This window comes from Netta rufina (assembly GCF_964035555.1).
Source record: "Netta rufina genome assembly, chromosome: 6".
Classification (NCBI taxonomy): domain Eukaryota; kingdom Metazoa; phylum Chordata; class Aves; order Anseriformes; family Anatidae; genus Netta; species Netta rufina.
This window is the reverse complement of record NC_140129.1, coordinates 12689638-12714581: the sequence shown is the minus strand read 5'-3', so window position 1 is coordinate 12714581 and position 24944 is coordinate 12689638. Positions and strand designations below refer to the sequence as shown.

General features: G+C 42.1%; 2 protein-coding genes across 3 annotated transcripts in view; one reads left to right on the top strand and one right to left on the bottom strand.

Annotated features, from left to right (window-relative positions):
- Nucleotides 1–16518, bottom strand: part of CDK15 (cyclin dependent kinase 15) — a gene marked incomplete at both ends in the record, with an annotated part of 34124 nt that extends 17606 nt beyond the window's left edge. Inside the window, 9 exon segments of the mRNA XM_084289419.1 lie at nucleotides 6101–6221; nucleotides 6788–6911; nucleotides 9032–9094; nucleotides 9851–9945; nucleotides 14206–14285; nucleotides 14919–15016; nucleotides 15166–15246; nucleotides 15250–15315; nucleotides 15997–16518. Of these exon segments, the coding sequence (XP_084145545.1) occupies nucleotides 6101–6221; nucleotides 6788–6911; nucleotides 9032–9094; nucleotides 9851–9945; nucleotides 14206–14285; nucleotides 14919–15016; nucleotides 15166–15246; nucleotides 15250–15315; nucleotides 15997–16518 (1250 nt within the window).
- The window catches only part of ALS2 (alsin Rho guanine nucleotide exchange factor ALS2), a 39264-nt gene continuing 30464 nt past the window's right edge, over nucleotides 16145–24944 (top strand). Inside the window, exons 1-4 of one of the 2 annotated variants that reach the window (XM_084289578.1) lie at nucleotides 16145–16181; nucleotides 19976–20065; nucleotides 22003–22157; nucleotides 23770–24689. In XM_084289578.1, the coding sequence (XP_084145704.1) occupies nucleotides 20046–20065; nucleotides 22003–22157; nucleotides 23770–24689 (1095 nt within the window). In that variant the 5' untranslated portion in view covers nucleotides 16145–16181; nucleotides 19976–20045. Of the gene's footprint in view, nucleotides 16182–16204; nucleotides 16352–19975; nucleotides 20066–22002; nucleotides 22158–23769; nucleotides 24690–24944 lie in introns of those variants that run through there. The other variant, XM_084289577.1, reaches the window with a different exon arrangement.

Here is a 24944-nt window from a genome sequence, read left to right as displayed (position 1 = left end):
AATAGGATGGGAGGAGACTGGAGATTCATCACATTCACATCCCTCCAGGATAAATATTTTAGAATAGCAGAGAGCAGTCAAAGTTCCGTATGAGTTTTGGTCCCATCTGCTTTTTCTCACCAGCACTGCCTACTAAAAAGAACAACACCCTTCACCAGCAAAACAAGGCAGGTGGTATCCTTGAAAGAGAAACCCACTAAGTGGTGTCTTTTTTCCAGCAGCGAACAGTTAGTTTCAGGTCTCTTTCAGCCTATCCTGTTACAAACCCACCTAAAAACAGATAGTCAGGGCAGAAGTCTGTGGAATAGTAGGTTGTTTTCAGTGAGAAAAAGGTGCAGAATTGGAGTGATAACAATATGAAAAATAAAAGGGAAACTATAAGACATTATATGGTCTCGAAGAATAGACTTAGAAAGAACACAAAGGCAGCAGCCGCTAGAATGATTTCCCTTCAGAAGCAATTGGCTCTTCACTGGAAAATAGAAGGCAAGAATTCATAGCATAAAGACTTCAGTGGCAAAAGCTAGTCAAAGTAATCCCATTTTTATGACATCTCTTGATCTGCATTTGTGCCAGAATAACAACAACAAAAAAAAAAGAGCTGCAAAAACTGCTTAATTTTACTAAGGTGGATTAGTCCTGCTGGAAATAATGATGAGATAGTTGTGGACAGGGTAGACATATCTGTTGGCAACTATTTCCATCTCTTATTCTATGGTATAAAACTCTGCTCATTTACTTTTTCTTTTTTTCATCAAGTATTTTCTAGCTTTCCAGCCTTTTCATTAAGCCCCATCCCAACTATTCAAATTTAAGTCTCAATCTTCTTCTGTGATACCAGATATGAGTCCCTTAAGTTTAAATGTTGAAAACCCAGCTTTGTCTAACAGTCTCCAAAAGTATTCTCACTAGCTGAGCCACAACCAGTAATCTTTTCTGGTCATCTGTTACTCCTTACACCTTGTTTTTGCAATGCTGTAGATGCTTTTCACACCTGGCTGTGGTCAGTTGAAAGCCTGACATGCAACTCATCTGCGGAATTAATTTTGGTCATCCTCATACATCAGGTGATGCCAGGCCTGTTTGCAGATCCATATCTAATGCTGTTTTCACAAACATTTCTGTTGCAGTTATCCTTAACTTCCTGTACCCTTACTTTGGGTCTTGTGAGCTTAGCTCCTTATTTGTTAAATGTGCTCTCACACGGTCCAGGCTTATCATGAAACTTAACCCACAGCTTTTACGACGCAGATTTTTGTGTTTCGTACTACTACCACATCACTAGCTGTTGTTTGTGAGCCCACAGATTGACTTTACTGGGACCAGTGTCATACCAACCCTCTGTTTTCACAGCTGTTTTATGTGTCCAAATGGTTCACCCTATTTTGCAACCACAGGGGCTGCTGCAATCCACTGATCACATTGCACAAGTTTAACCACATATGGTCAATGCAATTTAGGTACTCGATTTGTACTGAGAAGAGAATCAACTCCACATGTTTTTGGAGCAAATGATCATGACTTTTACACAGAGTTTGGGTTCTGATATCATAGCTAGAAATGACCATTAAACTGGCAACAGCAGAAACTTTGTATGGACTCACTGTAGCACCCAGATGAGAGAAATACCACTAGATCTTTTGCAGAGGTTCCTCCTGATGAACAGCGCTGTCTGTGCTGTTTTGTAAATTGAATTTAAGACCCTGAGGACCTGGGGACTAGAGGCTTACACAGTACTAAGGAAAAGAGCTTCTAATGATGAGTGCTCTGTAAATGTGGTCTTCATGACCTAAAATGCTCTTAAGCATAGGTCTAAGCCAACAGAATTCATGGCTGGCAGAAAACCAGATCTGCTGTGGCTTCCATTATTGCTGAGAAGGCATAAAATTCAGACAGAGCAATAAATGGAAATATTGAAGGTTTTTTCTCCCCCCCACCTTTTTTTTTCATAAATTTTTCTAGATTTAGGTAGAATTTGCTAATAATTACCCAAGAGCAAATAGCTCAGAAATTCAAATCTAATAAAAAAGTCTTTTTGCTAATGGGCAAGCTGTTGGTTTGAGGAGAGGATCAACTTTTGGGTTGTTACCAATTTGCCTTCTGATAGAGCTCTCTTTTATTTTCCTAGTTTATTCCAATTATCTCTGGATGCCTTTAAGCCTCAGTGTCTCTAATAAAGACAAAACTACCAGAGCAACCACAACTGCTGGAAAGGAAGGACTTTTTGTTTCCTGTAGTGAGACTCAGCTAACCAGCTGCCTTTAATGCTTGCTTGATACTGAATCGATTTGTCAGTGGCAATTATAACTGTTTATATCTTTGTGTGCTTCCAGGCTGAAATATGCTTTTTTTCTTACAAAAAGGCCAGAAGTAGCTGGAACAACTGATGTATGGGAACCCACCTTGGTTTCTCAGGTAGCTTTTTCTATCTTTTAAAGTAGGACTTTGAAAACAAGGCCTCCTTGATGCTAGTCATCGTATTACCCTTTCTGTAAAGGCCTCAACTTTCCGTCTGAGATACGGGATTTACAGGTAGTGCCCTGGCAGCATTATAATGATCCTTCTTTTAATAAAAATGATTCAAAAAAAACCCTTTACTTTTAAATATTTCTAAAGATTTAGACCTAGGTCAGAAATGGTGTTTTGTTTTCCCCTTTTCCTCCTTACCATCTGATGTAAGGCTTTTTGAAGTGTGTCAGTCCCATACAGCTGCCCAGGGAAGAGTTGGGGCAGAGGAAGGTGTGCGTTGTTCTGTGCAGACAAGTTAGGTGGGCAAACAGCAAATTCTGTCAGGAGGAGGAAATCCAGAGGAGCCCTCCACTCCCTGCTCTGTGGCTGTTCAGTAGTCACATGTATCTCCTCACGCTTGCTGTATCCTTAGACTGGTGTAGCTTCATGGATTGGTTCCCAACAGTGAGAGAGGAAAACAGAAGTGCAGTGCTAGTGCTAGTGTCTCTTGCAGTGGTGTCAGGCAGAAGAACCCTGATGAGATCAGTAGTTACACCAGTGCGAATAAGATCAGGGATGTGGTACCTCCTGGAGTAGTGTTTTTTTTTTTTTTATTTTTTATTTTTTTTCTTCTTAAATTTAGCAGATTTGATACCATCCAGCGTGAAAAAAGCGACAGACAGTGGTACCATCTGTAGTCCCTCACAGTGTCTTTCAGGAAGGGGCCTAGACGTGATGTTGCAGCATGTGCCAGATATGCATGCGAAGCAAGACACGGACTGCTAAAGTATGAGGAGAGGTATAACTGGTTATAGGGATATTTAGTTCCAGTGAGCGTAAACAGGTCTGGTTTAGACAGCCCTGTCACATCAGCCTGCAATCCCTGGGGCAGGTTTGGACACTGAACTTACTCCTCATGTTCCAGTGCTGCATTGCACAGCAGAGAAACACCTTCATCAGTATTAAGATTTAAGGTATCTCTGTGGCATCCCAGAGATCCCTCTCCACAGTTTCTCTGGCATGGGAAGATAGCAATTTGACATTTAGCCAGATGTATATCTGTCCTCTTGCTCCTTACAGAACAATTCTATACACTGGAGCTCCTGGTCTAAGTCTCCCAGTTTGGCATAGCAGTGCGAACTAGACTGGGGAGAAGGCTGTAATGGTCCTGGCTGATCTGTGTTAAATGGCTGCACGGGAACTCTTATTCTAGTGATTCTACCTGTGGAGATTCCTGTGTCTCTCATAGAAGATATTACACAAGGAAAGCTTGTCTGAAGAAGTGATGACTGCAGGTACTCGTGATGTTAGAAGCTTCTGAAAACTAGTGCTGCACATGCATAAAGCCTTTGGTGTTTAGAAAAAAAAAAATCTCCCTGATATGCAGCATAATCTCCCTGAAACATTGTTAGTCTCCCTGAAATCCCTTAATTGAATCTTCTAAAGTCTTGAAGAGATAGCGAGGGAGAAAGAGGGGGAATAAAAAGATACAGAGAGATTAAAGCAGCTTTTCTAGTTAGTCCAAGAGCTGGTGAGTCTCCTTCTGTATCTCTTTCTTCATCTATTCAAGGCCTCATTCACTTCCCATGTGCCTCCCACTGACAGTATTGCTGCTCAAGCACACTATGCATGAATTGCCATAATGTTTTATTTTGTTATAATTGGTTTCTTTAAACCAAGGCTTTAACACCCACTGCCTCATGCCATTACCAAGGGCATTCTGACCTGCCTTCATGTAAATTGCAGTATCCAAAAGAAATAGTTTTTTTTTTCTTCTTTCTTCCCAACAGACAAGTAACATCTGTGTGAATTCACATTATTTCCTAATAGACAAAAATTGAACTTAAATGCAGTGTACATCAAGATAATAAATGACTCTTGTTAGAGGAAGTTACTGAATAGAGCTCACTGAAGTACTCTATTCTCTCAGCATGATATCTTTCTGTAGGGCAAACACTTTGAATGTTGTTATTATAAGGAGGCGTTATAACAAAGGTGCCTATAGTGTGAATGTAGTTCAGTGGGACTGAGAGTACTGTGCTGTTGGAGCTGGTCAGAGTGCTGGATGGGATCTTTGTACACCAGCCCTCTGTTGCTATTCACTACACACCAGGGCAGGGTTCTGTAGTGGGGTTGCTGGTTTTGCACAGGCAGAAATGCTGGGCTTTATCTGTACAGCCGGGGCTTTGAACAGGGCTCAGCTTTCAAGGAAAAAAATACAGGTTACTACCAGCATCTACCTAATGCATAACTCTCCAATCTGTTAGGCAGACATCTTCCTCAAACAGAACAGACGTTCCTGAGAGACTGTCTGGAGGGGAGAGGTAGCAACTAGTGCAAGGGAGATGACAGGACTGTTTAGACTGGCTTAGCAGCTGGAAGCCATTAGAATTTAGCAAGGTTTTCCTCCTAAGCAATTTTATTAACATCAGCCCTAGGGAAGTGAACAAACTAAAATCCCCCATTTCCCTGAACTGCCCTACAGACGTAGGCCCATCACAGTGTCCGATAAGTCACAGATCTCTGGCAGGAAATACTTGCTGGAAGACCTGGAGCTTTGCTGTTTGTAAACTTACCAAACCCTCTTATTAGACATACTTAAGCCTGCTGCATTCCCACCCTTTCACAGCCTTTGACTCTGCATAGCAGTTAATAAAAGTCCTGGTGTGCAAGGCACAGGCAGAGAATTAACTGGTCTGAACAAAGCGTAAAACAGCAGAACTATCTATAGATGTAAAATTGCTGGGAATACTGATGCTCTGCTCTGCCCTCATGAAATTCATGCTGTCCGTGAGTAAGTCAGGACTGTATTGCTGGGAGTGGGCTCAGATTGGTGAAGAAGTGAGCCAGAAAGCGGGTGAACCCTATGACCCTGCTGCACATCCAGACCAGCCCAAAAAGAGTGGTGAGACCTCTGTGAAACCCTCAGCCTGTCCTGCTTTTTTCCTGCTCTCAGTGCCCCCTCCCCTCCTTCAGCTGTGCCATTGTGCAGCTTGCATCCTACGATTCCCAGACATTTTAAGATTCTGTGATAGAGCTCATAAAACAAGAAGATTTAACTGAAAACAGGCCTTCTGCATGAAGTGCAGAGTGCACCTGAGATGTTCTTAGAGAAGAAAGACAAAGTATCATGGAAGTAATTAAAATCTCAGACACCTTTCTATCTCCAGACCTATTCAGAATCCCTTTAATACCATCTTTAACAAAAGCCTTTACCAATTTAACTAAGGCCAAAGTCATCATTGGTGTAGTTGGGATTGCATCCATCATTTCTTCACAAAGCCATAGCTGTAGAGAGCTACTACTGAGTCAGCCAACCACATATATCCAAAACAATAAGTGCTTTAAGGAAACATGCTATGTTGCAAGACCTGAAAGTGCTCCATAAATGTCACCAAATGAGATGTACACACCTCATAAATATTATCAGATGAGATACATATCATTCCACAGCTGATATGTAGCAACATCATTCCCAAAAACACCTGTGAATCCCACAGTACAAAACTCCCCACTGCTCATACATTTTCTGCTTGCAAGTGTTAATTCCTCTGCTTACAACTGTATCTGCTCTAATTTGGTTGACTTCATTTAATTCAGAAAAAGATGATTTTCCCCAAGAGACCCCAGATGCTTTGGCATTGGTCAGTACCAGATATCCAGATCAGAAGAGTAATCTGTAGCTCCAAGCAAAACTTCAGGAGGACAGTACCAGAGTGTCACCACTCTAGCGGAGTATGTCTGACTGGGGATGAACTTGGCACGAGCAAGGCCTGCCAAAATAAAAAATATTGAGTGCTGTGACAGTACAGTCTTTCCACCTGTACAACACATAAATGATAATAATAATTGGAAACAGAACATTATTTTTCTATTGGTCCATTAAACACAGGCAACCCCAACGCAACTTACAAGCAATAAAGAAAAAAGCATCTCAAATAAACCTCTGGGGCACGTCAGATCAAGCATTACGCTGTTTTGCAGGGCTTTACCATTTGTGCCTGAAGCAGCCATCCCAAAGCGATGCCAAGAAAACCTTTTTGTTCAGCACACTGCTGTGGACTTAACATGTCACATTATTTTCTTAAGAGAGAGGGGTTGATTCTCAGTTCTCTTGAACCAGTTTTACGTGGCAGTAATTGCTCTGACTTACATGAGGCTACTTCCTGAACCCATCGGTGCGAAGACAAGAAAGGCTGGACTGACCACAGAAATACTTTCTTGAAGTTCAGTAAGAGGTTATGCTTCTGTGCCTTAATTGGCTGTGGACACAAATCTATATGCATGCTAAATCTTCAGTCTGAGCAGATATATTAGCAGTATCCAAACTGTGACTCACCAAAGTCAGCTAATTTGAGCTCACCGAGGCAGCTGATGAGCAGGTTCTGGGGTTTCAGATCACGGTGAAGAATGTGTTGTTGGTGGATGTATGCCAGGCCTCGCAAAAGCTGGAACATGAAGAGCTAGAAAAAGCCAACAAAAAAATGAAATGATTTTGTGTGAGTGCTGTGATACATTAATTATGCACTTCAGGAGAAGCCCTAGAACAAGGCAGAGACAAAACAATTGAGAAAACAGTAAAAATCCCGCAAATTGTAGTGTTGGCTGAGAAGTAGAAAATGGTGGGATACGACTGCCCTCAGGCTTTTGGGATGGAATATTTGTCTATGAGGACAGTTCATGAGGACAGCACATTTCCTAAGTGCACATTTTGGAAATGTAGGATTGTTGACTGCAGGAGGAAACACAGCTTGCTGAAACACAGACCCAGCTTTCAGAACAGAAGATATTCTGACTTCAGTGTTGATAAAGATGTAAAGCTAAGTAGAATGAAGTGTTAAGGAGCTGGAAGTTTTGCCCAGTTGAGCCGATTAACACCAGCAGAGGGAGTTCTGGGGCCACTGCTCACACCAGCACTGTCTCTCCCCACTGTGAGCTTGGACCAGTGAACTGACTCATTTGACAAATGTGAGTTGTTATCCTCGAGCTGGGAGAAAACACGAGGATCTGATTTGAACATTTCCCTGCCCATGGCAGGGGGGTTGGAATTAGATGACCTCTAAGTTCCCTTCCAACCCAAACGGTTCTATGGTTCTATGATTCTAACACATACGGCAGATAAGATCTGATGAATGAATGAAGCAGTCGGGAAAGCAGAAAAACAAGCAGAAGAGAAAGCAAGAAAAAAATGTCTAGCTCCTACCACTATGACACCATTAATAAGCCTTCAGTAGAATAAGTTGGGCAGAAACAAAGTATGAAATTGCATAGTGGTTAGAAAACAAAAGACAGCAGAAGTAAATAGACTTTACCAGAGAAAAGATATTTTTCACCAGAAACTTAACTTGAAGAGGAGGAAAAACAGTGACACCCATAGGTCATTTCTGTACCAGAAAAGTGTCCCTGTAATATTCTGCATACTTGCATCATATTTGATAGGAATCAGAGAATAAAAAGCAAACATCGGCCAAGCAAAAATGAAGCAATCTAGATGACCCCCCCCCAAAGGAATGGTAAATCATTTTTTCTGTTTGATTGCTGCTGACAGTGAGGGTTTGAGACAGGAAAGCAGTGCAGCTGGCTAGTGTTTACTCACACAAGTGCCAGTGAGTACATGTTACAGCCATGCACTCCATGTGCTTTACAAGCCCGCCTGGTAGCAGAGTCCTTGAGATATGTGCCAAAACTACGACGCTGCATCTTGGACATATCTGAGCTTTAAGGATGTTTAAAATCTGGGGCCCCAAGAAACTTCATTAGAATTGGTGTTGCTTAACAACTATCTGCAAAAAGATGTGAACAAGGTGGCAACATTTGAAGATGACAGAAGTATTTAGATTAGCCAAGATAAGAAGTGACAGTGAAAAACTTCAGAGAGATCTGACAAAGCCAGATGAATAGGCAGTTCGATAAGGTACAAAGTTATTGTTGACAGCTGTAAGATAAATTAACTGAAGCTACTCAGAAAAAGGACCCAGGCATTCACTGAGGACATCTGCATTGAAACTGTAAGTCAGTATGCAGCAAAAATCCTGAAAGTTAATTAAATGTGAAGATGTGTACAAAGGAGAGTCAAAGACTATTATAACATCAGTCTACCAAGTAATGGTATGTCTTCAGCCATGCTCAGTTCTAGTCAACCTATCCCAAAAAGCTGTAGCAGAAACAAAAGAGATTTAAATGACTGTAAATAGAAAGATAGTTTCATATGAAGAGAGATTGAGATTTAAGAGCTTTTAATTAGGGAGATTAATAATGTATTCTAATGATAAGAGGATACAAAATTTTGTAGAGACGAATTTGCTTGTCACAAGATGTAATTGTCCACAAAAGCTGAATGTGCTCTTGCAAATTCAGGGACGAGAGACTAAATGAAAAAAGTCTTTAGAGACTGAGAGGTAGTCTGTTACCTCTTTATCAAAGGCAGCTTCTCTCCAAAGTGTTTGTCATGTATGGATCAAATAGATATTAGTAAGAGCTTAAAAATGTTTTAAGCACGGCAGCAATTTACAGTGATCATGTATAGTGGAAAATAGCATACTTCCTTATGCTTTAAGGGCTACTCATCTTTTAAAAAACTCACCATAACATTCCAGGGATGAAGTCCTCCAGGATGCTGGGCCACGTACTGTGCCAGATCTGTGTGCTAAATAAAAACAGATAAATTGAGGCAGAGCTGTAAGTGTAACATACTTTTACCAAAAGCTCCTCTTCTGTAAGTGGAAAAAATACACAACCGCTCCAAGGATATGTATCACCTTGGTGAAGATCTGATCTGATGGAGTACACAAGGATGTGCCTAAGTGCTGGGTCATGCCGGGGAGCTGGCTGACCCGTTATCTCACTGTAGCAGTTTATGACCTGAAGCTGATAGTTAACAGAGTTCATACTTGTGCCAGAATTAATCATAAAGCTGCAGTAAGAAGAAGACATATCCCCTGTCTTTTCCTTATAATTTGGTTGATAGCTATTAGCAAAACCAACAAAAGTAACAAGGATCATGCTCATTTATTGGCATCTTGCCCATGAGAGAATCGTGCAGCTTGGTCATGGTGAGCCACATGGGGTCAGTGCCAAATTTGATGCTGACGGGATGTGAGCTAGTATCATTTTTCCCTGTCTTTGCTTTGTAAATGGAGGTAAATTGTTTCTGTGACCCTAGTGGAGACAAGATGTGGATTCATTTTTGCATACAGTTGTTGCATACACAGAAAGAAAAGAATGAAGTTACATGGCTGGAAAGTAGGAGATTAAGAAGGAAAATCAGTCATTGCATTAAAGGATTGCAATTTGTTGCTTTGTAGCTGTCTCGCAATGCAGCAAGTTCATGATGCAGCCACTGGTCTTTTCCCTGTAATTCCCATTACTAGCTTCACAGGAAGCTAGAAAAAGAGAAACTCACCATGTACTCAAGGACAAATGTTAATGTCTCCTTGGTCTGGAAAATGTCATGAAGCAGGACAATGTTGGCATGTTTCAAATGCTTGAGAAGAAAAGCTGGGGAAACATAAAAAGGAAGATCAGCATCACCACTGCTGCTGGTAGTGGAAGGAGACAGTACATGGAGCAGAAAATAAAAACTTAGGGTAAATATTCCAAACTTAGCAGTTCTGTGAGGTGGCAGATACTGGTTCTGGAAGAGCTTCTTAGAGAAGCAAGAATTAGTGCTCTGGGCTTGGCAGGAACACATCCCTCCCTCAGAAGTGTGATCTTGACTCTCAGAAATAGCTGTCCTCAGCTGTCACCTTCTCAGCTGAGGAGAAACCATTTCTTCAAGGCAAATGCTGAGAGAGGCAGGGGCTGAGAGATCCAAGTGCCAGAATGCAGCAGCCCAGGGCCACCACCACTGAATTTCGCCTTCCTTCTGCCATCCATCTTCTGACCTGCATCCTCAGCCCTTAGTAGACTTCTGGGGACAGGTAGGTTTCTACCAGCTTCTAGCTTTTTGTGCAGAAATCTGCCCAAAGAAATCACTGTAGATACTAGGCTGAATTTAGGTCTGTGCTTTTAGCTTTGAGAAAACATATCAATAACTTTCATAGAATCATAAACTGGTTCGGGTTGGAAGGGACCTTAAAGATCATCAAATTCCAACCCCCTGCCATGGTCACGGACACCGTCCACCAGCCCAGGCTGCCCAAAGCCCCATCCAGCCTGGCCTTGAACACCTCCATGGATGGGGCATCCACAACACCTCTGGGCAACCTGTTCCAGTGCCTCACCACCCTCATAGTAAAGAGTTTCTTCCTAATATCTAATCTAAATTTACCCTCTTTTACTTTAAAGCCATTACCCTTTGTCCTGTCAGTACACCCCCTGACAAAGAATCCCTCCCCAGCTTTCCTGTAGGCCCCCTTTATTTGAAGGCCGCTCAGAGCCTTTTCTTCTATTGGGGCTGAACATCCCCAGCTCCCTCAGCCTGTCTTCACGGGAGAGGCACTCCAGCCTTCTGATCATCTTTGTGGCCCTCTTCTGGACCTGCTGTAATAGGTCTGTGTTCTTCTTGTGCTGGGGGCCCCAGAGCTGAATGCAGGGCTCCAGGTGGGGACTTACAAGAGCAGAGCAGCGGGGGAGAATCCCCTCCCTAGATCTGCTGGCCACGCTGCTTTTGATGCAGCCCAGGATACAGTTGGCTTTCTGGGCTGCAAGTACACATTGCCGGCAGTGTGCAAGTACACATTTCTCCAGTTTCAAACTCGAAGAACAGAGACGAAGTCACTGACTGACCAGTAACTTGTTTGTATTTACACAGCTTTGCCAGGTTTTGCCTATTGGCCTAACCATCTATCAGCAAAGCCTGAGGCTCACCCTTCCTTGCTGATTAAAACCAGTTTGAGGTACTGTCGGACCACACAGTGGTACTCATTTTTCCACATGAGGCATGGGTCGGCAACTTCATTTCTGCTGAATTAGCCAAAGTGCACAATACAGATTTGGGTCTGGCAGTGGGAGGGCAAATGCCTTTTTGTCCTGAATAAAAGCTGCTTTTTGTTTTTCAAGCACTCTGCAAACAATATTTGAAGGGTTTCATGCTGGCAAAGCAAATTTACACTGGATTAGCACTTTGCATCTTGTGACCATAATGATTTCATTTGGTTCTAAAAGCCCTATGGCCAGGTTTACTGTATTAACCAACTGTGGCCTAAGCGTATATATCAGTTCAGAAATTGCTGAGCAGTATGGGATACCTGATTCAGCACGAGCACTGGAAACAGCGCAGAATGTAGATTACCTCTTGCACACAGCTCTGTGCTGCTGCTGCTAAACTGCTGCTGGTACTGCCACTAGTCCATTCAGCTACCGCTAATATTTCTCCAGGGCACTGCAGTATGAATCTTAAATATGCACCTCTGCATATTTCCATGGCACCTAATTGCCTGTGAACACAATAAAGATACTCTGGCTGTATCCCAGAGCCTATCTGCCATGGAAAGGGACTGCTAACCTGCCTCTGTGGTACCTTGAAAATCCCATACGACCAGACTGAGCTGTTGCTCCAGAGGAGCAGTACAGAGGATTCACAGAAAAATGGAGAATTCAGCCCCTGTGCCTGAATCAGGCCCCTGGGAACTTCTCCTCACTTGGTTGCTTCTACAACCCCCTGCTGGGGTGTCAGGTGCTACAGCTAGAACTGAGCTTTAAACGCATTTCGGCTCTGTGGGGCTTCCTGGGGTGAAGCGGCTCTTTGTCAGTGGCACGCCATTCCTCCAGGGTAGCAGAGAATGCTCCACATGAATAAATCTTGTGCTTTGTTTGCACTACTGACTTACATTGTAAATTTGAGGTGTCAGATGCTGCAAAGCTCAGTAGTACACAAAAGATCTATTTAAAGTAGACCCTTCAAGGGATCACCCTTGTTTTCTCCCATAATGAATGAAGTTAAGGTTCTCAGCCTGTCCAGCAGAGCATGCTAAAGGGGTGCTGATCTTTAGAGCATCGTTACTTCTGTGTAGATAAAGCTTTTAAGGCGTATTTCACTGGTGGGCTGCAAGTGTAAATTCAGAGCAAAACCACCAGAGGAAATGAGTGTATGGGAAACTGTAGCACAAGCCATTCTGTAAAGAGACATTCAGCTACCTCTCTGCTTTCACTCAGAATTGGACTAAGGACTTTGTAAACTTTCTTATCTTAATTTCGTTGGTATAAACCTGTACAGGGTCCACTGACATCTGTTTCTTCTGAGTTTCACATGGAGTTGACTGGTGTCAGAGCCCCTCTGTGCTAGGGCTGCTCTAAATGCTGGCACATCTGTCCTCTGACACTCCATCTCGGTGACAAAAATCTACCCTATTTTTGAACTGCAGTAAGAAGTAGAGAACTAAACATGCGTGGCCTCCTGCATTTAAAGCTCTCACTAATACCAGACAGCAGAGTGGCTCAAAGGTTGCATATTTCTGTGTAAGGAAGAAACTGGATTATGGTCCTCTTGGGATTGTAGCACAGATGAAAATAGAAGCCTTAATCAAGCAGGCAGTTTGTGAACTTGTGTCTGTAGGGACACATAAATACATTTGACCAAAATCAGGCACTTAAAAAAAAAGCATTTCTTAAAGAAATTGAGAAAGCTGCACTTTGCCCAGTGCTCTCTGAAGGTGACCGATGGAAAGCATTTCTCACCAGGCTGAAACAGTAAATGTTCTTAAGCCTTGGTTTTAGTGAAAGTGTTTATCTTTAAGCTGGGATGTGTGATGTCCAGGTATCAGCTATGTTTTGCTAACACCAAGCAGAGACTTCTAGTCTATGGCTGCCCAGTGCAAAAACTGCTGTGCTGTGTTAGTTCCTAGGGGACCTAGCTTGTGGAAGTGCCTGCTTGGCTTTGCAGTTGTAAAGATAATAGCAGTGTAGCTGCATCTGGATTTAATCTAGTTCACTTCAGGCTTCACACTTCAGGCCTCTAAGTTGGGAGGACAGTAACTGTGGCTCTGTGCTGACTGAAAGGAGGACAATTCACATCTCTGCAGGGCATGTCCACAGTCTGCGCATCCCTGCCTCTCCGCACTAACAACACTGTGCATGTGTTGCAGTTAGGTGTTCAAAGCTGAGCAGAATGAATCTGAGCCTGTTTCAATATTGAACACTGACACAGCAAAAAGGGAGTTTTAGAAATGATTTACTCGGCTGAGTGGCCTATGGACTCCTTGTTGATACGCAGTGAACATTTCTGTCAGTAGGCAACTCTCTGGCAGAAGGGCTGAGGTGGGGGCCAGAGCAAGCATAGGAAAAACTATCTGCTGCCCCTGTGGCTAATGGGACAATGCCCATTCCTCTTGTTTCAATCATGTAGTCTGGGGTGGGGGTTATGCAGTGCGTGATACTGACTTCCTCCAGTCCCTCCAGGGATTTCTTGCATTCCAGATTCACCAGCCTTTGAGCACTGGAACCCTTCAGGAACTCACTGCAGTGAAGAAGTGTGACGTGAGTGCAGTTACATCCATACAAGCACACAGGGTGAGCACAGCACGTGGCAAGGTTAATGCCAGGGAGGTGAAGTGTGTGACAGAACAGAAGGCGGGTGAGTCCAGCCCTGCTCAGGGCAGTGTATCGATAAAGGTGTAGTCTGCCCCCACCACAGGCAGTGCTGGAGCACCCAGGGACAGCTCTGGAGAGCACATTTGACAAATGTCAGCATTGGTGTCACTTCTATATTTATTTTTATTGCCTGAAATATGGACAAGGAGGGGAGGCTTCTCTGTCCTACACAGCCATAAAGAGTCTTGCTCACCCCTGGTGTGTTTGACAAGGATCTTGATTTCTTACCTTCCCGAATGGCTGTAAAGGGCACTCCCGCCTCTGCTTCCAGCCTGATAACTTTGAGTGCCACCAACTGGGCATTGATCCTGTTAGGTCAGAGTGAAAGGTCACACAAAGCACCTCAGTGCTTGGCATGATGACAGTATTAGCGACCTCCCAGGGTGCTCCACATTCACCTGAGCAAAATTTTTAGGGCTCACTTCCCCCTGAGGCCAAGCTTAGAAAAGCATTGCAACCCCCTCCTCTTGTCTTCTTCAGCAGCAGAATGGAACCAGCCCACCTGGCTGGAGCAGCACCATTCTGCTGACCAGCTATTGCTGGATTGTGGCTTTGGTCAGTGCTCCCACTCTGCCCTGTCTCAGCTTCTCTGCTCCCATGTAATGGCAACTTGCCCTCGCCCCAATTCCTCGCCATCATGCAGGAATCCCTCATTCCAAGAAAAACCCTTGCTCTGTCTCAGGTGCAGGCAAACAGTCCCCTGGCACATGGCCGTGCAGCAAAGTGCCCTGGTGGAGCCTCCACTGCTAAAGTGGAGGAGTTCCCTGAAAAAAATTGAATGGGGCTTTGCAAATATCCTGGTGAAAGGCAAAGCCAGACATTTGATTTGCCTTTATTTTCCTACAAGTACTCTGAATTGCCCAGCTTCAAGCTCATTCTTACGATTCCCATAAGTGGTAAGCATTGGGCATGGAATAGTGCCACTGGTGGCCCTTGCTCACCTGCTGATCCCCTTGTAAACAGTTGCACTGGATCCTTCACACAGCTCCTCCAGATGGACATAGGATGTGGCAGCTCCAAATATAATGCCTTGTCTCTGCTTCATGAAGAAAGTGGCATGTATTTCAGATTGCTGTGCAGAACAAGAAGCTACTGACATGTCATTCAGCAATTAATTGCCTATTCATGGTTGGAATAATGATAGGATGAAATAGTTTCTGCCTTTCTTTGTGGATGTTGCATACTTACCCATTTGAACCTGTCCACAACATCCTCCTCTTGGAAAGGACCAGCACAACCCCTGGCCCTCCACATCCTGCATATTCGACTCTAGAGAGTGTGGAAATGCTGCGGCTGCAGTGAGGGCACAGCAAGGGTTGCTCTGGTTATATCCATCAGCTGGCACAGGAAAAGAAGGCAAACTCTATCAGACTGTTTTATTGATGTGGTTCTTTCCTTTCTCCTTGACTGCCCTGGCTTTGAGCACTTCGTTTCCACCTCCCTCCCCACCACTGACGTATCTCAGTTTTGGTTTCTCACACATCCGTAAGGGAGCAACTGCCTGCATGTGCTCATCTTTGTAAGCGTCAGCACTCGCTCTGACAGTACGCAAAGACAAAACTGCCGTAACTACTGAAGGAATTTCAGCCCGTGTCATTCTAAATATGTTATTTTACCTTAGCCTCTAAGGTAATAGCCTCTGTTATTTTACCTTTATTCCTCTCCAGATAGTAATCTTTTAGGGCAGGGACTAAAAAACAAATGCAGGAGTAAAATTTAAAGTTATGCCATCTTCTCGTCCCCCCCCTTAAGGTTCAGGTTAAGCCTTTCTCACCCCTGCACAGTTCACACAGCCTGGTGATTCGGCCCTAACAGGGCCATACACCGTAAGCCTCGTAGTAGCGACTGGCTATTTGCTTTTATTTATTTATTTATTTTATTTATTTTTTATTATTTTTATTTATTTATTCTTATTTTTTATATATTTTTTTATTTGTTACTCTCTTCCTAGCTTCGGGCTAGCTCCATAAGCCCGGAGCTGCCAAGCTCGGTGCTGTCTCCTCAGCATCAAGCCCCAACGCTTCGCGCCGAGGGCCCGCGGGCCGCGCCTCGCAGTTCCCGGGGCCGCCCCGCGGCCGCTTCTGTCCCCACTGGGGACCCGTCGGCGCGGCCCGCCCCCGCCCTCGCCCCGCCCCTCCACAGGCGCCGCCCCGCGTCCGTCAGCTGCCGGGCGGCGGGGCGGGGCGCAGCGAGCGCGGCGCCGGGTGAGTGAGGCGGGAGAGGCGGCGGCGGCTGCGCGTGGCGCCGGCCGGGGCGGGAAGGAGCAAAGCGCCGCGCGCTGCTCGCCCTGCAGCGGCTCCGCGCCGCCGTTACCCGCCCGCGGCCTCGTCCCTCAGCGCGGGGCGGCCCGGCCCGGCGGCGGGAACAGGAACAGGTGCGGGGGGCGGCGGGCTGCTGGCAGGGCCCCGGGCGGCGCGGGGGGGAGGCGGCCGCGGCCGTTACTGCGCCGTGACTGGGTGAAAACAGCAAGGGCCGGCCCGGCAGGTGCGGGGTGAGGAAGGTGCAGCTGCAGGGGGGGGAGCAGGGAAGGGGCTGCCTCATAACCTGTGAGCCTCCTGCCTGCTCGGTGGATCTTAAATTATCAGTGAGGTGGTGGAGCAGGTGTCTTCCAACAGTTATTTTAAGCTGGTGCTAAGAGCTTTCTGTGTTGCCTTTTTTCCTCAATTTTTACTGATAATGTTTTAAGGCTGTCACTTGTGCACTGGAACTGGCACTAAAAAAGCTCTGAGCCCTCATCTGAAGGGGCGACTGCTGTCCTGTAACAGTAAGTTGGTTTGGCTTTGCTCTGAGCAGATTTTAATCAAACAGTATTAAAAATAGTGATTGTACCTAGTTGGTGGTGGCCAAAACTGAAGGACTTCTTGAGTTGGTAGCGTGTCGTGTAGGAACCACAGTTAGCACTCAGAAATGGCTGCAGACATACAGGCAAGACTAATATTGACAACTTAGCTGTGAACTAGGAAGCTTGGGGGTAGCAGCGTTCAGAAGCTGTGCAGATAATTTTATACAATAAACTTGGCAGTCCTGTCAGTGTAAGTTACTGCTACGTATGGTGCAATGAACTTACCTCTTTGGACACACGTTTTTTAGGAAGTAAATATGTCAGGAAGTTGTAGAAATATTTGTAGTTATCTATTAATTGTAGTGGGTAATTGGGCACATGATGACTATATTTTGGAAAGCAAGGGGCATACGTGTTGTTTCTGTTCAGCCTTGAATATGAGATTCCGTTTATATCTATGGTGCTTGCTCCTGAGCAGTCAATGTCCAGTGAAGGACATGGTCCCATAGTAATCAGAGTAATGTTTACGCCAGGCCGTTCCCTGCCATAGCAGTAGTTATAATGTGATAGTGTTTGATTTCTGGAGAATTTGAATTAGCAATCTGCTCTGCGAGTGGAAAGTATGACATCAGCGTCACGGTAGTGACCATCTGTTTGTAACACAAATCTGTTTCATAATTTGGCTCTATTTGGAACTCTTTGCAGTTTCGTTCTTGTGGTGTTGAAATTAAAATGTGGAAAGTAAGTGGGCAGGCAGAGCAGTGCAGGTATCATACCAATCTTTCCTACCAAGAGAACAATGTATAGTAGCTGTTTTTTTTTATGTGAATGTTAAACGTTGTTACTTAAAAGCTTAGATAATTTTAGTGGAAAAGAAATAATGTATTTATAAAGCTGCAACATAGTTTGTATAAAAGTGTTACTAGGTGAAAGTCAGCTAAGAAAACTGAATGTTTCAGTTGGGAGAAAGTGACTTAGTTTGTAGCTCTGACAAAATGACTTATTTTGTGTTAGCTGAGAAATGGCAATAATATTCTAATGTACTAGGAGTGAATGAAAACGTAGGCTGAACTTGATAATGACTTTTAAATTTCTTAGAAATGCATCGTTAATGGAAAGAACACAGTTTAACTGTTGTTTTCCCTGTTATGCATAAATGCCTAGTAATGCAACCTTAACTGTGAGCTGTTTATGAAGAAAACAAAACATATCGCCACTATCATACTGCTTTCTTCCATTCCAGTCCGCCTGCATTGCAAACCTTGTAATCATTTCACAAATGGGGCCTTGAAGTAAGGTCTTGCAAAACAGCTAATCAGTTGCCTGTCTTAATTCTGTTTTGTTGTAATTGGAAGTTTTGAGAAGTAATATAGTAAGTTTTGTGCAGTGCACGCTCACAAGAAGGAAAGAACATCTTTAAGCCCTTAAAAAAATAACTCAATTATTGAAGCCAAGGATTTTAAGACTTATTTCATACTCAGATATGTTGATACTCCAACCTTATCAAAGCTCCCATCTCTTCATCAGATTTATTGATGGGTACTTATATATGAAGCTACAGTTGCTCCCAGAGAATTGCCAGCATCTTCAATAAAATGAATTGTGGAGCTCTGTGTTTTTGAATTGGCTTTAAATATATATACACTGTATATATAAATCACTTGGACCTACTGCACGCAGGAACACATCACAAAACCACAAGTTCTAGAAATGTTTCTGTCTCTTTTGGTGCTTCATCAACACCTCTCTTACTCAAGTGTTGCATAACAGTTTATCTTTCTAAGACTTCCTCTCTTAATGCTCTAAAAATTGTTTCCTTTTCTTTGAGGAAGAAGGGGAAGAAATACCTGGAAAGTGGTGTCTTTCTGGTGATAAATGGGACTCTGTTCCTAGAAGGTGTCTGATTTACGCACTTTGCTCTTAAAAAACAAACAAACAAACAAAAAATGTGATTTAGCATAATACTATTTTATTGTATTAATTTGATTTATTATAATTATTTCCATGGAATCTTTTATTTTGAAATATATTCTTTGCCAATTCTGAAGCCCAAATCACTCTTTCGGTATTTGGAAACTGAAAACTTTTGCTTTGAGATGTGGCTGTTTGTCTGTAAAGGTCTGTTTGGTACTTTTTTAATCAGAGTAGTTGAGTGAAAGTGTTGTAATTTGTGTGAATTATTTCAGTCGTTTATCGACCTGATGATTATTATCTCTAAGTGTGAACTGACACTTGTGTGTATACAGATTACAGCTTTGCATATAGTGTCTCTCGCAATCAAGACTGAATGTACTTTACATGTATTTCCTCTCTGTAAGGGGTTCAGACATTTTGGATATTTTCTTGGAGATGTGTTGCTGTAAAAGGCCATTGTGTTAAATCATTTGTTTTCTATTTTTGTTACAGTAGATATCAGACAGCAACTATAATACAGCAACATGGTATAAAGAATTTGTCTGAAACTTACTTCATTTCAATAAATATCGCATATATATGTCAATATTATTAAAAGTTTTAATACTTCATCTAGTAATTCATCTATAGTGTCACTTTTCTTACAAGATGATAAATTCTTCATGAAGATGGAAAGGTGTGAGGGTGAACTTTCAAAATTCAAAATCTGAAAGAGTAAAAGCATAAGTAGAGTAGCTGCTTGTTTTTTTCACGCTGGTTTCTATGGTATTATCTTTATTGATACTCTGAAGAAATGTTTTGAATTCTTAAAGTGGATTTCTGCATAGGCTTTAGTAGAACTGTACTATATTATATACAGTAGTATGTGATCTGATTCAGAATGAAGGTTATGAATTAAATTCTTAACCATTTGCTCATACAAATGTATTTGCCATTTACAAATTTAACTTGAGCATAGAATTCTTAAGCTGAAATTAGATAATTTATTCTGCTTTGCTTCTTGAGGGTGTACTGAAAATTAGAGATGTTAATTTCTGGCTCTGAACTAGGTTTTGTTCATTCTGTTCTTACAATAGACCTATTGTGAGATGAGTAGGTAGGACAAGTCTGGCTGTTTGGCTTCTGTCTGCCAACTCTGTGAGTGAACTGAACCGTTCTTGTGTTGTGGAAGTGCGTCGCGATTTTACATGTGGGTTTTACACATGGGATCTAGTGCTTTTCTTCTTGTTTTGCGGGGTTGTGTTTTTGTTTTTTCAGGTTAACTTTATTTGCAGTTAAATAGCTGGCTTGTTTGTTTTACAGTTTGTGGAGATTGTATTGTTCCTTTTGAAAGAGGAATGATTTGGTGGTAATGGAGTGCTGCCACTGACAGATGGACTCACAGGAAAGAAGGTGAGTGAGCAGCTAGGTGAAGCCACAGAGGCTCCCAGCAGTGTGCCAGCTAATGATCACCCTGTAAAACTATTAAGTAGTGTCAACATACTCTTTATGCAACTTAAGCTGCAGGAGAGAAGATTAGTTTAGTTTGACTTTCAGTGTTTCTGGAACACTCAACTTATTAGAACAACAACTTGTTTTATCAGTTGATTATTGAAATGTGTAGATGGATAGTTATGGCTGGAAACATAAAAGTAACATTCTGTGGTGAATAGTAAAATCATACCTGTTGTCTGTATGTGTGAATTTTGCTTTTGGATTAATAGTCATGCAACAGACTATTCTTTTGCTCCTGTTTTTTTTTTTTTTATGTTAATAGACCTGATGGGTTCGGTGGTTTGGGATGGCAAATGGGTATCTTGTAATAAGGCTTGGTATATAAATGTGCATACTTGGTGTACACTGGTCTCTGAAGAGTTTTTAAATGGATAAAAGCCAAAGTATCAGACTGTAAGCTAAATTTAATGCACAGTATGTTGATGAAAGCTTTATACTATGTTATTTGGATTACGTTACTTCCCTGAATCTTAGATGAGTTCTTGACTGTCACCTTCTTTTTCCACACAAGGGAAAAAAAAAAAAGAACAAGAATTCCATCTTTTGCTAGTTATTATCATTTTAAATATTTCAGCACCAGGTTATGTGAAGGTATTCAGCCTATGCACTGCAATGAGCAAAACTTAATTGAAAAAAATCAATAGTCTGCATGAGTAGTGCCTTATGGTTTTTGAATGTGCTACTTCTGTGTTATACACAATGAGACCTGTCAGAGTAGCTTTTTCTGGCTTTGCTTCAGTAATGGAATGCATTTGTTGTTTTGTGCCCTTTCTTATAGGCAAACACGGCTATTCCATCAAAGCTCTTTCACTACCTTTTATATTTAACTTCAGCTATATGTAAAGCTGCAAAAGCTGATTTATGTAGGTAATAAATGACTGCTGCCAAATAAAGAGGTAATCCTATTTTTTCCCTGCAGGGTGTGTAAGAATCTGTTCTGTATAAAACTGGAAATGAATTTGAAGAAAACTCTTTAAACATCAGTATAGAGTTTCAAGTTAAATTAAAATTACTTTTCTTTATACCAAGGGTCTCCACAAATTATTAGAACTATGCTTGTCAAATACCAGAGAATTTCTTTCTGCTGAATGGGAGAAGTTGTTTACTGAGCATTCAGACCAGAGCTTGTCAAGTGTTAAAGCACCTGCGGATAGCTGCAGTCACTCCTGGGAGGCCAGATACTTTCATAGAGTTTCAGGATTTTCTTTTTTTTTTTTTTTCTCCTCCCTCCCCTTTGGTTCAATTGATTTGAATGATTGGCTCATTTGAATCTGAGAAATTCACTTAAAGAGCCAAGCTGTTTTTTTCCTGCCTCATAATTTCACAAAATTAAATAATAGAAAATATGAATGAAACCTAATAACCCAGAAATGTTTCTTCTATTTTCTAACATGGTAAGAATTAACATAAGTCTCTCTATTTAGACAGGTACAGAGCTGCTTACATGTAAATAGAACTGATGCAACTATGTCCTCCAGCATATGCACGGTGGCAGAGTTGTGTATTAATTTGATCCCCTTGCTGTGAACAAGTACAATATGTAATCAGCTGTACTAATTGCAAAATGTATGTTTAAAGTTACTAGTGGAAAGATCAGCTGTTTTTCTGGTTGGTAAACTGCAAGTGAAAACTAAAGCTAATGCCTTCAAATAGATTATTTTTGTTGTTAATTTCAATAACATTTAAGATTACCAAATTGTAAATCTGTTAACTTCGTGAAATTGAAACTAGTATCTGAACTTTGAAGTCTTTCCTATGTATGCAAAAAGCAAACTACATCTTGCACTATCACAGAAAACTTCAGGCTGATTCTGTTTCCTCCAATATTTTTGTAGCTCAGAAGAGGCAGAAGGAGCCAAAGAGAGAGGCCTGGTCTATGTTTGGAAGGCTGGTTCCTGCTCTGTAACTCCAGAACGGCTTTTGGGTCTCAGTGGAAAGACTGTACTACAGGCATCCCTTGGTACAAATCATGGCTTGCTTCTAACAGAAGGTAATAAATATGTTAATTTTAAAGATGTGCAGCAATAACTAACTTCAATTATTGCCAGTCTGTCTTTGAGACTGTTTCTTTGTAAGTCTCATGCACAACTTTTGAATGCTTAGATTTTTAACATTGTCAGTATTTCTTTCATAGTTACAAGGCTCTTAAAACTGTGTTGGAATAAAGCTTAGATGCACAGAGTGTGCTTTCATACTTTTTTTTTTCCTTTTAACAGTGGCTCTGGATTTCCTTTTTAAAGATAGTAATGTAGTCTGAACTGCCTTAACTCAAAATGGTATCTTTTCTTCCAAAAAGACAGTACAGCAAGAAGTTCTATTGATATGTAAGAGCCTTGTTTTTCTGTGTGCTTCTGATAAAAACATGTATCTAGCAGATGCATTAGGGTGAATCTAGTTTGTGAGTGGTCTAAAAAAAAAAAAAAAAAAGCATGTTTAAATACAGTCCATTTAAGTGTTTGTGTAGCTTGGCCCTTACTTGCACTGATCAACAACTGGTGTGCAGTGGTAACGAATTAACTGGAAGTTGCTTCTTTATTATTTTTTTTTTTTTCCCTTCTGAACTTTTTGAAGGAAAAAGAATTTAAATTGTTGAATGTAACTGGACTTCAGAAAAAGATTGTATTGGTTACCAGTTTGTCGATGAGCCTGCTATAAGCATCTCTTACCTACCAGAATTGTGAAAGATCTCCGGTGTTTCTTTGGAACATGTTTCTTTAGTAATTAAAAGGACATGCGTGTATGTTGCCTTATGAGTGATGCTGTTTGTGGATATGATTTGCCATTTTTCTCTTGCTGTGAAGACAACTGTTCATCTTTAAAATAGATTTCTGCCTTTCTTGAATTGGCATTGCTGTGACCTTTTCAGGTAAAAATAATGAAATATTGGAGGAGCTGCAGTACAACACCAAACAGTAGTGTGTGCCTCAACCTCGTCCCTCCCCTTTCCACCTGATAGGTCGATCCTGTTTCACTGTAGGGTAGCAGACAGTACAATTCAGTGATACTGGATGTTGGTATGGAGAGAGAAGCTGTCTGTGTTACGGTTTTCAAGAATGGCTGTCCGTATAGAGTACGTAGCAGGGAAAACTTGAAAGACTGAAGTATAAATTGAAGTTGCATACTGCTGTGTGGTATGCTGTGCTTTCCCAAGGTGACTTTTACAGCCCATGAAGAATGTGACCATTAAGAAACGGTGTATTAGGTACTCTTAAGATGTTTCTTCTGTAGTTTCTATTAACAGTACTGTTTTCTCTGAGCAGTTTGCATTTGTCAGACACATTGCCTTTGTTCATCTGTGTATTTGCTGTGAATTTGTCCTTTCTTAAAACAGAATAAATACATTTGAGTGTAGTAGAATTTTTAACAGAGAAGTATTACTTGGTTTAACAGTGAACACTTATGCAGAGGGTGATGTTAACATTGGTATAGAACTTAGAAGCAGCAGTAGCAGAGAGCTACTAGCAGTTTTCCTGTATCAATAGCCATAATTTTGCTGATCAAGGATTAAGCTAAAAACTGATTTTTATCAGAAACTCATCTCAAGTTTTTCTGTTGGTTTAACTTGATTAGAATCATGCTCTTTTTTCCCTTTTTTTTAATAGGTGGAGAAGTTTACAGTTTCGGAAAGCTACCCTGGAGATCAGGACCAGAGGAGCTGTGTGCTAAGAGTCCCATTTTAGAAAAAGCTTTGCTTGGGCAGCATGTTATTACAGTGGCAGCTGGCAGCTTCCATAATGGAGCCGTGACAGAAGGTGGCGTGGTGTACATGTGGGGGAACAATTCTGCTGGCCAGTGTGCAGTTGCTAATCAACTGTATGTGCCAGAACCACAACCCATCAGTATTTCTGATTCTGAAACCAGTCCTCTGCTGTCAGTAAGGATTTTGCAGCTGGCATGTGGAGAAGAGCACACACTGGCGCTATCGCTAAGCAGAGAGATATGGGCTTGGGGGAGCGGCTGCCAGCTAGGTCTCATAACAACAACTTTCCCAGTGACAAAGCCACAGAAGGTAGAACACCTGGCAGGACGTGTTGTGCTCCAGATTGCTTGTGGAGCCTACCACAGCCTGGCTTTGGTACAATGCCTCCCTGTGCAGGAAATGAAGCCTATTCCAGAGCGGTGCAATCATTGCAGCCAACTCCTCATTACCATGACAGACAAGGAAGATCACGTAATCATTTCAGATAGTCACTGTTGCCCACTGGGTGTAGCACTGGCTGATAACCAACCAGAAAACCACGTCTTCTGTCCTTCTTTGGAGACCCTGGAAGGAAAAAGTGTGACAAGTAGCCAGAGTGAAGACTGTCAGAAACCACTTGTGGAAGAACACAGGCTTGTTGCTTTAGAATCTGATGGAGCAAGTGTGCTTTCCAGCAATGATGGACAGGAAGATAGTGGAATTTCTAGTCCTGGAAATATTCTGTTCCCCGACAAAAAAGAAGTGAAAGAATATTTAATCAGTTTATCAGATCACACATTAAATGAGACCCTGGGGAAGAATACCTGCACAGAATCGGAGCAGGTTGGTAGCTAGTAACTTGCTCTTAGCATGCTACAATTTACATTGTATTATGTTATGCTTGATGTTCGTCTTTTCACAAATGAAATATTCTGTTAGTTTAATGTAGCTGTGATATTCCTATAGTTTCAAAGTGTTTCTTTTTCTAGGATGGCTCTTTTCTTTGTAGTGGAAGAGATTTTTTTGTTGAGTTGTAAACCTTCAATGTAAGCATCTGTGACAGTACTGTAGTCTCATTTCTTTATGGTCCACAGTACC